General features: G+C 33.7%; 1 protein-coding gene across 7 annotated transcripts in view; it reads left to right on the forward strand.

Annotated features, from left to right (window-relative positions):
* Positions 1–12,837, forward strand: part of zgc:136872 — a 413,995-nt gene that overhangs the window by 365,930 nt on the left and 35,228 nt on the right. For 2 of the 7 annotated variants that reach the window (XR_015512723.1, XM_087289484.1), the window contains exons 4-5: positions 5,234–5,324; positions 9,369–9,617. Coding sequence is in view for 3 of the 7 variants with exons in the window: in XM_087289484.1 (XP_087145610.1) it covers positions 9,381–9,617 (237 nt within the window). In the remaining 4 variants the exon portion in view is untranslated. 7 annotated transcript variants of the gene reach the window in all.

Here is a 12,837-nt window from a genome sequence, read left to right on the forward strand (position 1 = left end):
ATTTATTTTACCTATTTTTTATTTTTATTTTATTTTATTCTATGTTGTTTGGTCTTGTAAATAAATTGCTTATTTTTTATTTTTATTTATTAATTTAATTTATTCATTTTAATTAATTTATTTTTAATAAAATTTTATATACTTTAATTTAAAAAAGTTTTGTTTTATTTTTGTTTAATTTAATTTGATTCAGTTTATTTTTTATTCAATTTTATTTTATTTTATTTTATTATTTTATTTTTATATTAGCCCCCTCAATTACTACTTATTTATTTAATCTGATTGTTTACAAAACAAATCACTGATATTTAACTTGCCTAATTATCCTAACTAGTCTAGTTAACCCAAACAACCTAGACTTTATATTTTGTCGAATGTAATTTAAATAATATCCCAAATTGAGATTTAAGTTGTAGCTATACAAGTTGTATGTATAAGTAGTATAGGTGTAAGTTGATGAAATAGAAAAGAGCAGTTGTTTGTAGATGTTTGTTAATTTATTCGTTTTTTTTTATTAAATTATTTTAATTTGTTTAGTTATTTTTATTTATTTATTCATTCACTTATTTTATTTATTTATTTATTTATTTATTTATTTATTTATTTATTTATTTATTTATGTCCTTGTCAAAACATCATATTTTAGAGCTCTGTTCATTTGTGCAGAAATATTGCAGTGTTAATATTGCAAATAAGAGAGGGGATTCAATTAAAAATAGCTTTTAGTACATTATATTCTGGGGGAGATCCATTATTATTCAGACTTTATTAGCTTTTCTCACAGCTCCATCTACTGGCCAAAAACTATTTCATCAGCAAACTGGATTATTACAGTATTTGACTTCATGTAACTGTACGTATTATTACAATCTATTACAATCAGTAAGTCATTTTTTATTATGTAAAATGTTATTAACACAGATTTTTTTAGAGTGTGTCATTCCAATTATTTTTTAGCAGTATGTCTGTTCATTATTGTTTTATGCATTTTATTTAGTTTGTATTTTAGTAGGCTACATCTAGTAAATCTAAGTTGAAAACTAGAGCTGATTTATTTTAAACTAGATGAAATAAAATAAGTTTCTGAACACTAGGTTGATTTTTCTGCTTCAGAATGTAATATTTGAACACATTCTGGTACACTTTGAGTGCAGACGTCTACAAACACAAACTGACTTAAAGGTTTTAAACACAGATGTGAAAGTTTCAAGGTGCAAATGAGCAAAATAATAATAATAAAATAGTTTTTATATTTATTTTTAGATCTGTATGTGCTGTAGTTTCCTTTTTTTTTTAGTGTATGTCCTCTTTAGTCTGCAGTTCCTGAACCATTGTGTTTGTATTGAAATTCTGCCTGTGTTTGAGTAAACCTCTGTTCTGCCATTATGTAAACTCCACAGAGAATTGCCTTCTGACCCAGCCGGGACTTAAACCAACGACCTTTTTACTGTGAGGCGATTTCCATAGTATATATATTTATTTATATATACATATGTATAGTTGAAGTCAGAATTATTAGCCCTCGTTTATTTTTTTCCCAATTTCTGTTTAACAAAGAAAAGATTATTTTTTTCTAAACATAACAGTTTTAATAACTCTAATAACCAATTATTGTGAACTAATTATTTTATCTTTGCCAAAATGACAGCCCATAATATTTGACTAGATATTTTTCAAGACACTTCTATACAGCTTAAAGTGACACTTAGAGGCTTAACTAGGTTAATTAGGTTAACTAGGCAGGTTAGGGTATATAGGCAAGTTATTGTATAACAATAGGGATGTAACGGTATCAGAATTTCACGGTGCGATAATACCTCGGTATGAATGGCACGGTGCGGTATTTTTTGAATAATTTTTAGGAAAAACAAAACTAATGAAAAGACTCGAAAAAAGTGCCAAAAGTGTTTATTTACCTTAGCACTGAACATATCAATGACAAACAAATTAGCCATCTATCTGTAGGTTTCGAAACAGGAACTTCAATTTTAATAACAAAAAACTATTAAACCATATAAAAAAATTAAGTTTCAATTTAGTATTGCTGAAAACTCCTCACATTCAACATTTAATCACCCACTAAGATAGAGATGGGTTTTTTAAGGAAAATGATCATATAACTATAATCTGGTGAAAGCTGGGATCTCTGGGCATGTCCACTGCAACAGAAAAAACCCTCTCATTTGGGACTGAGGTTTCTGTGACAGAGAGATGTGATTTAGCCAAGGTTGACAGCAGTGGGTAACGCTGTGCATTGTCTTTCCACCACTTGAGAGGACCAGCCATGAGTGAGATAGAGGTCTCTTTGCGAGTCTCTTTACAGATAGAGGTCTCTTTACAAGTCAATGTCTGCATCAATCTGAACAGTGTGCTGTGTTCTGCAGTCCCCATGACTGTTTTTAGTCGTATTCCCCGACTTGTATTTCACCACAGTCTGGCAGTGCCTGCATGCTGTTTTTTTCTTTGTCTGTCACCTTTTCTCCTTTTTCATATCTTTTTAGAAAGAAACCGAAATGCTTCCACAGATCCGATTTAAAACCCGCTTTAGGTTCGATCATTTTAGGTCAGGTTTCTTCCCCGCTACTAGCAGCACACTCCATTTCCACATTACTGGATCTGTAGTAACAACAGACCGCAAAGGATGATGGCCACGCCTGGGCTGATGGGAATTGTAGTTCCCGCTACCTCCCGTTCGCTTCATTCGCCTGAGCAAACTTTTCTCAGAAATATAGATTTATTGAGTCATGCGCCTACGGTAATATTGAAAAAAAATTACTATTGCGGTATGACGGTATTCACAATATTGTTACATCCCTATATAACAATGGTTTGTTCTGTAGACTATCGAAAAAAAAAATGTAATATGGGCTAACAATGGGCTAATAATTTTGACCTAAAAATGTTTTTTAAAAATTAAAAACTTTTATTCTTATTTTATTTGTAAAGTTTTTATTCTATCGGAAATAAAACAAATAAGACTTTCTCTCGAAGAAAAAAATATCAGATTAAGTCAATAGTTTCAGCTTTTTTTTAAATATCTCCTTTTTGGTGTTTACCAGAAGAAAGAAACTCAAAACAAGTTTAAAACCACTTGAGGGTGTGTAAATTATGTGAACATTTGCATTTTTTGGGTTAACTATCCCTTTAAGAGATGCTCGTACATCATAAAACTTAGGGCTCTATTTTGACAATCTAGGCGCAAAGTCCAAAGCGCAGGGCGCAAAAGCATTGAGGGCGTGTCCGAATCCGCTTTTGCTATTTTAACGACGGAAAAATACGATTTGCACCGCAGCAAATGGTCTAACAGGGTTGAGCTTATTCTCTTAATGAGTTCTGGGTGTGTTTTGAAAATAAACCAATCAGAGTCTCATCTCCCATTCCCTTTAAGAGTCAGTTGCGTCGCTCCATGGCGCATTTGCTATTTACATGGCGACTTTGTAAGTGGAAAACTGAGCATTTCACTTGCAAGAAAACAGTTAAACAGACTATCTGCAGCTTCAACTACAACTTTTACTTGAGCTGCAACTTCAACTATATATGTTGTTGAACATGTTTCCTTTTCATTTGGTTAATTTTTGGACGGAATAATCAATGGTTTTGCTTATTCAGCAGTTAAGGAAATGGAAGAAAAAATTGTCCCTTAAGTTCCTCATTCCTTAGAACCAATCCAAATGGAAAAACCAAACCTTTTTTCAATGCTCAGGACGTGATGGAGATTATCAGATTTAAAGCAGATGACTATCTTATTGTTCCCTCAACTTCCCAGTCTCATCTTTTCTTCTGACAGTCTATTCAAAGACAGAAAGCATTACTGAGTAAGAGTTTGTATTATTACAGTTTTTCTCAGTCGCTTTGGTGCATTTCTCACAACAGTTAGTGCAAACTGCAAAACCTAGCTGATAACCTGCAAAAGCGCATCACATGCTCAAAATGGATAGTTCATTCCTCAAAAGCAAGTATTCATGTCAATCAAAGTGTCAGTGTCATCAAAATGAAGAGTCCTGACACCATTGTTTATAAACAAGATAGTCAAATGGCTTTGTCATGTTTTCAATATGAGTTTACTCTGTACGTTTTTTCAATGCAAAAAAGTCAGATGTTGGTGACACTTGCTGAAAATGCTCAAGACAGCACTATAGACTATTTGCACAGCCATTTGAAAACTACAGTAAAGTTGGACATCACTGCATTTAGTGAGTTATCTGAGTACAAGACACTGAATATGTATGTTTCACATTTTTACTCTGCATTTGATCCTAATTTATTCACAGCATTATGCAAAAGTATAAACACACCCTTATTTACAACAAACATAAACTCCCTTTGGGTTGAGCTGTGCACAACTGTAAACAATATTGCAGTACATATCGGAACTGAACCTGCAACATACACAGGTCTGTAAATCATTCATCAAATTGTTCAATTCTAAAGACATTTTCAGGAAAATAAAGATTTACATTTATTTTATAAAGTTTGCTTGACCGATTTGACATCACGTTCAACATTTTTGTATGCAATGACTCGAGTAATGAAATAAGGACTGTTAGTTTTATATGGATTGACTATTCAGCATTTACAAGTTTAGTTCATTTTGACTGACATGACATAAGCAAATGATAATGTTATAAATTGCAGAGAGTTGAATGAAAGCAATTGATGCATGTCCGAAAGCATTTGCAATTTGTTGAAAGGAATGAGAAACTCCTACTAGGATGTGCACAAATGACTAACTGTTTTAAGAAATGCATGACCTATTGTGCAAATGTAAATAGTGTTGTGAGAAATGCACCAAAGCCACTGAGAAAAACTGTAATATGTTAGAGCTTAGTTCACCCAGAAATTAAACTTCTGATATCAATTACCCACACTTGATTTAAACCTTTACGGGTACTTTTCACGGCTAAACTGACATTGGGCGGGTTAATGAGACCAATGCCAAAGACAGTCGTTCCGGCACGTTACGGAGTCGTTCCATACATTTAGACTGAACAAACTAAAAAAAAAAAAAGATTTGTAATGTTTGCAAACCTCATGTTTATTTTATTTTTTTACAAGCATTAAATCAGTAGTTATATCTCTCAATATTTACTGTGTAAAACAGTAATGTGTCAATCCATGTATTTTGGCCTGAATCCTGCTACAGTAGAAGGCTCGGCTCATAAATAATGACATTTGCGCTGTATTTAAATATTGACCTGAGAGTCATAAAGTTGCGTCACACCTGGATCTGCAGGTGGAGTCAGACTTTGAAAAGCCACAAACCTCCTCTTGCTCTGTGCTTTGTGGAGGACGGCGTAATCTTTCAGCTGCGCTACAGACGAAAGGTAGGTTTTGTTATTCATGTCATGTTGTTGGCAGCTTTTTATCCATTGAAATTCTCATATATTAGAGTTCAACTGACATGCAAATGTTGTTCAGAGCTGTGCTGTAGTTCAGTCATTTACATGCACTCATAGGCAGGCTTTTCATGCAAATCTGCGTTTTTTTTTAACTGAAGTAGAAATGCTACAATAAGGATTTGTTAATTTATTTACTAAAATAAACAAACAATGAATAATACCTTTACTACAGTATTCAATCATCTTTGTTAATGTTAATGAAATTAAATTGTTCTTGTTGGATTTTATGAATTCACAGTGAATGAACTAATGTTAACAAGCACAACTTTGGATTGTAATTAGTGCTGGACAAAGATCACGATTAATTGAATATAATGTATATGTCTATATGAGATTAATTGCACATATATGTGTGTATTGTAAATATATAGTGTGTAAATTTGCTACACATATACATAGATACAAAACTTCATATATATATATATATATATATATATATATATATATATATATATATATATATATATATATATATATATATATGAGTGACGTGGTGGCGTAGTGGGTAGTGCTTACGCCTCATGGCAAGAAGGTCACTGATTCGAGCCTCGGCTGGGTCAGTTGCCAATTTTTGAGTCAGTTTGCATGTTCTCCCTGCGTTTGCATGGGTTTCCTCCGGGTGCTCTGGTTTCCCCCACAAGTCCAAAGACATGTGGTACAGGTGAATTGGGTAAGCTGAATTGTCTGTTGTGTATGTGTGTGAATGAGTGTGTATGGATGTTTCCCAGTGATGGTTGCAGCTGGAAGGGCATCCGCTGCATAAAACATATGCTGGATAAGTTGCCGGTTCATTCCGCTTTGGCGACCCCTGATTAATAAAGGGATTAATTCGAAAAGATAATGAATGAATGACATTTAAAGGCTTAACTAGGTTAATTAGGTTAACTAGGCAGGTTAGGGTAATTAGGCAAGTTATTGTATAACGATGGTTTCTTCTGTAGACTATCTAAAAAAATATCTTAAAGAGGCCAATAATTTAGAAGTTTTTAAAACTAAAATTTTTAAAAACTGCTTTTATTCTAGCCAAAATAAAACAAATAAGATTTTTTCCTGAAGAAAATTATTATCAGACATACTATGAAAATTTCCTTGCTCTGTTAAACATTGTTTAAGAGATATTTGAAAGAAAAAAAATTGAAGGGTGTATATATATATATATATATATATATATATATATATATATATATATATATATATATATATATATATATATATATATATATATATACACAGGGCTTTACATTAACTTTTTTGATCACCAGCCACAGTGGCTAGTAGTTTTCCAACGTTACTAGCCACTCTGCATTTTCACTAGCCACAATTTTTTTGTTGGGAAAATATTTTTATATGCATAAATATGACTTTGACATGCTAAAATTACTTGATTTAGATTTTGTGTTATGTCCACATGCCTTCTCATTCATTTCACATTTTGTGTGTCGCGTATGAGCAAATGGGTCATGGTTTCATAGTGTGCAATTAGTTTTGATTTCACATCACTTTTCAGAACTCAAAATGAAGGATTTACCTAATCTCTGACCACTCCAAACAATAATTATTTCTTTGCCACAAATTTTAAATGTGTCAAACAAGCTAAATATAGCTGTATACTATACTTTTGTTTTAACTAAACCTTTCTTTTTTAAAAAAACAAAACAAAGAAAAACAATTGACTTTGAAAAATAATTACTGTCTTGTATCAAAAATATTCAGAGTAATCTGTCCTCGCTAAAGGTCTCTCAGATCACCAGATGACTACACAAATGGAGAGTTAAACTCATATTAAAGCAAATGTTGTTAAACAAAAAAAAAGATAATTAAACCATATAAGCAAAAATAACTATTATTATAATAGCTATTCATCTGTTTTCTGCTCGCGCGAATGCAATTTTTTGTTATTCGTGCTGTTTCTCCATTCTAAGATCACATTTGTACGCATATTGGGTCATTCTTATAGTCGAACCCTGCTTTTAAGAAAACCACAATTTAAAAATTATTTTCAACCAGCCAAAGTGGCTAATGGGATTGACTGTCTAACCCGCCAAAGCTGAAATCTACCCGCATTTAGTGGGTTGGCAGTGTTAATGTAAAGCCCTATATATATATATATATATATATATATATATATATATATATATATATATATATATATATATATATATATATATATACTTAAATTGTCAAAACAAACTTTTTTGTTGTGATTAATTAAAAAAGCTATGCATTTTCTATTTATGTCTTTTGTCATTTTTTCTGCTTATGAATGACAAAATGGAACCTTTTTGATGCTGAAAAGTTAAAAAGTGTCTTATTTTTACTTTTAATCATTTGAACTGATCTATTGTCTAAGTTGCTGTTGTAAATTACAGAACAAAAATTAAATTGTTTATTTTTTTACATCAAAAGTCAACAAAGATAAAGGTCTCACTATTCATAACTGTAAATAGATGGGAAAACCTGTGAATCACAATACAGTATGTGGAATCAGTTAAATAATCAATATTTTTTACAATGTACATTAACCAACAACAACGACTCATTGTGAATCCGTATTCTGTACCCCCCTATACATTTCTGGAGAGAGCGAATAATGTAGCCAGAGCCATTCTTTAAAATGAATGCTACATGGTGGTATGACACCGCCATCGGCTTCTCTATCTTTTCATGCTAACAGGTGACCGCTTACCTCAGTGCGAACGGCTTTTTGCTTTTATCAGTTTATCCAGTGGCTTGTTGCATACGTTGGCAGACTTAAGACGCAAACAGGAGTCAACGGTGACCACGGGGTTCAGGTCTGGTGAAGAACGGTTCCACAAAGCATGTAAAACAAATACGAAAGGCAAAAAATAAAATAAACAAGTGAATAACAGGATGAGAATGTGGTAAAATCTGAAAACGGTCAGTCAGTCAGTCTACAGTGGCCTCTGATGGATTTACACCAAAACAGCATGCGTGGATGGCACTTGCGAGAGAAATTTGAGATCTGAAAAAGCGTGCACATCGACCTTTGGTGGATTCATGAAAACAAAAACTCCGAAAAAAAAAAAAGAAACCTGGGATGTATTTTGCGCTGTCCAGAAACGTATACCAAGGTGTGTGCCTATACAACCCAGGCTCATTCTGAAAACCTACCTCTATATTCATTTCTGAAGTGTGACAAATACATCTCAGGAGCTACGTTTTTCCCATTTTTGTTTTCGCGAATCCACCAAAGGCCACTGTGTACACTTTTTCCGATCTCAAAATTCTCGTGAGTGCCATTCACACCTGCTGTTCTCACGTAAATTCACCAGAGGCCGCTGTCCACTAACTGACTGACTTACTGACTGACAGATCAACTGACCCACCCTCCCCTAAACCCAACCGATAGTGTTTTAAAAAGCACAGATTGACCCGATCACTCCCTTTCATGTACTAGTTTTTAAAATCAATCCAGAAAAAGAAAAGCCCTCGTCTGACTTTTATCACGTTTTCAGATTTACCACATTCTCACCCTGTTTTTTCCTTGTTTATTTTATTTGCCTTCTGTTTTTGTTTTACCTGCTTTCTGGAACCATTTTTCACTGTACTCAAACCCTGTGGTCAACTCCTCTCTGTGTCTCAGACCCACCGATGTACATGGAAAGCAACTGGGCAAACTGGTAACCGCAGGAAAGCCGTCTATATGGAGGTAAGCGGTCAGCTGATAAGTGCGAAAAGGAATTGCGTCATACCGCCTTTTTGCATTCATTTACAGACGAAATGCAGCCATATGTAGTTCTGGCTACGTAATTTGCAATCTCCAGAAATGTATACAGGAGTACATTTTCAGAATGAGCCTATGTTGCAATATAAAGATAAATCAGTTTGTTTTACTATATTTTTGCAAACTCTGCACTCATACTCTTTGATCTGATCTGAATACGATCCATAGTAGTGTAGAGATCATCAGAAATGACCGTACTGTAAAACAATGTTTGTGTTCAACAGATCTGAGCCACAATGCCAGCCCCTGGTGTGTGTTTAAACATTTTATCGGAGCGTAATGTCAAAGATGGACAGGGATTGGCCAATAATCCCGAAAAGTTCCTGGATCAGGACTTCCAGCAGCTGAAGCAGTTCTGCCTGAAGGAGAGACTGAGGTTTAGAGACAACCTGTTCCCACCAGAGCTCAAATCCATCGGTTTGGGGCCTCTGAAGCGGGACGATCTCTGGAAAGTGGTGTGGAAAAGACCATATGTAAGTGAAGCACACACATTGGGCTCTATTTTGGCGGTCCATGCGCAGAGCGCAAAGCGCAGGGCGCAAACGCTTTTAGGGCGTGTCAGGACGCGTTTTTGCTAATTTAAGGACGGGAAATCTGCCTTACGCCACGGTGCATGATCTAAAAGGGTTGAGTTTATTTTCTTAATGAGTTATAGGTGTGTTTTGAGAATAAACCAATTAGAGTCTCATCTCCCTTTCCCTTTACGAGTCAGTAGCGTCGCGTCAAGAGTGCATTCGCTAATTACAAGACGTAAAGTAAGTCTAAGGCTGATTTAATTCTTTGGAAAAAATGAGCATTTCACAAGCAAACAGTTAACAGTTTTTTAACAGAAAACTGCGTGAGAATGAGAGATAATGGAACTACTTACACATTCGCTCTTGAATAGGGAAACCTTTAAGCACAGACATCAATTAGTCTATAAATAAATACTTTTGTTTGTTAAGCGCAAAGATTCATTTCAAAACTATTTCTAAATTCAGTTCTAATTTCCAGCCAACGAATAAATGAATAATAATAGCAAAATGTGCTCAAAAACCTGAGTTATATCCTAAAACACATGCTGTGCCCTTTTATGGTCTAAAACCTGACAGGTGGGCAAATCTAAGCTTGTTTTTAATAAAACAAATATAAATATGGATATAATAAATAATACTGCTAATAATAATCACATTATACAAAAGCAAATTGTTATGAATGAAGTGAAAAAGCCTCCCGAGATGAAGAAGACATAAAAGCAGTGATTTTTCATATTGATGTAGGCTAGAAAATAATATGTTTTGTAATATTTTAATCCTTTATATTTATATTCTATATCTATTCTTATTATATCCTATATATATCCTTAATATTTACATTTTTTCATATGTAAAGATATTTGCCTATTGCTCTCTTGTGTGTATTAAGCAGTGTGTAAGCGAGGAGCAACTCTGCGCCGGAGTTTAGACCGGGTTAGTTTTGGTCAAATGAAAAATCTATTATAGTTTCTCAAAATAGCAACGCGCCAGTGGTCCGCCTCAGAACACCTTGCTTTTTAGACCAGAACGCCTATGGGCGCACAAATGAGCGCTAATGCATTTGCTATTTAAACAGCGTAGCGCAACGCCTCAAAACCACTCTTGCGCCAAGCTGAAACTACCAAAAGACTACTGCGCCGCTCCTTGCGCCACACTGCGCAAAACTGCTGTGTATGATAGGGCCCACTATGTTTTAATAGATGTTATTAAATAGCTAAGTTAATTTAAAGTGAACTGGAAACTGCGACTGTTTTAAAATATTGTGGTGTAGTTCCTACACTGTAAAACCCGAAAAGTTAGGGTGACTCAAACCATTTGAGGAACCATTTAAGTTTAAAAATGAATCCTAATGATTGCTGTGAACTTAATCCATTTAAGTAAATGAAGCAATTTGAGCACAGTAAAATCCAATAAATTAATAGAACTTAAACCAACTAAGTACTGTAAAACCCAATAAGTTAAGGCAACTCAAATTTAAGTAAAAAAAACTTATCAATATGAGTGAACTTGCTTCTTTAAGTTAAATTAATAAGGTATTTAATGAAATCATTACCTTTAACACTGAGTTCAAAACTCTAACTTTCAGTCAATTTTGAGTTAACGACACTCATTTCATTTGATAAAGTTGACTGATGGGTTTTAAAGTGTAGAAAAACTGAATCTTAAATAAGACAACACTGGGCGTGGCTTTTTTTTCTACTGCGAACTGATTGGATGTTGTAAAGTAGGCATTTGTGGAGAGTTATTACAAACTAACAGACGCCTCCTGGGGTCTGTTCTTCGCACCTCGCTTAAATGATCTAAGATTTTTTGGCAGATCCTGGATCTTTTAATCTTGATAAATGATCTCTCGCTAATTTGGTTCTTCAAACAAGTTCGCGAATCAGATTTGAATGTCTTTATAAACTGATCTGAGATTGCTGCGTGTGTTGTGAAGGACAGATCTATCGATCCTCGAAATCATGATCAGCAATGCAACGATTGGCTGACGGCACAGCAGCGTAATGACATCATCTGATTAATATTCAATTATCCATGTGAGCAAAATTACATCAAATTAGCAGTAAACGGTTTGTTAAATATGACACGCAATAACTTTCCACATTTGTTGTGAGCTGCAGGCTTTATTTCAATGCAAATCAGTGTATTTAGTTCTACATTTAGAAAAGATTTTCTTTATTGTAGTAGCCATTTTTTTAATCGCTGTATGGAATAACTGGTTGTTTACAAAAGCATTTTGATATTGGTAAAGGGGTCTGCAACTTTTGTGAAGCATCAAATCACCGGCATATTAACTATCAAAACATGTTTATGACTAAATGTATTATTACTTTAAAAAAAAGTCACATATTGTGCATGTCTATTATACACAAATTGTACTAAAGCCATCTAAAAAGTTCATATCAAAGTTTTCTCTGTGCACCACCAGGTGGCAGTCTTTGCACTTTCATTTCGAGGGTGCAGATTGCATAAGTTTTATAAATATGTATAACTTTATTTATTTTATTAATAACTATATATATATATATATATATATATATATATATATATATATATATATATATATATATATATATATATATATATATAGTTAAAAAAATATTTACCATTTTCCCAAGTGTATATAACTACTACTGTAAGAAAATATCAGAATTCAGAACATACTTTCTGTATTATCTTTGCTTGAACTGAGCCGATCTAATCCTGTTTATATAAATTGAACCTGCTCCCGATCAGGTTTGACCTAGCAGAACTGTTGCTATGGCAATATCTCTCGGATCAGCTTTGAAGAACGAAACGATCCTGGATCATGTCAAATCCTCAATATCCAAATCCAGCTAACTGAGTAATCCACGTACGATGAACGGACCCCTGCTCCTTATTTCTGTTTGTTGTCAAAACTGACAGCTGGAGGGGCATGGTTAAGTGTGTTAGCCCCGCCCACTATTTTAACTGTAAACAAACAGGAAGTGCATTTTCAGATTTCATTTAAAGATTACAAGAGCAAACAATTTATTTTGTACTTAATGACATGCACAGATGAATGGTTTACCACAAAACTAGCAATGTGAGTTAACAAAATCTGTTCGTTTTGAGTACATGTGGACTTTAGGTTCTTAACCCACATAATGATTTCACGTCCATAACACTTGTAAAGAAAAAAATTGTTTTAGTTAGG

The sequence above is a fragment of the Danio rerio genome, chromosome 17 (genome assembly GCF_052040795.2).
Source record: "Danio rerio strain M-AB ecotype USA chromosome 17, GRCz13ab, whole genome shotgun sequence".
NCBI lineage: Eukaryota > Metazoa > Chordata > Actinopteri > Cypriniformes > Danionidae > Danio > Danio rerio.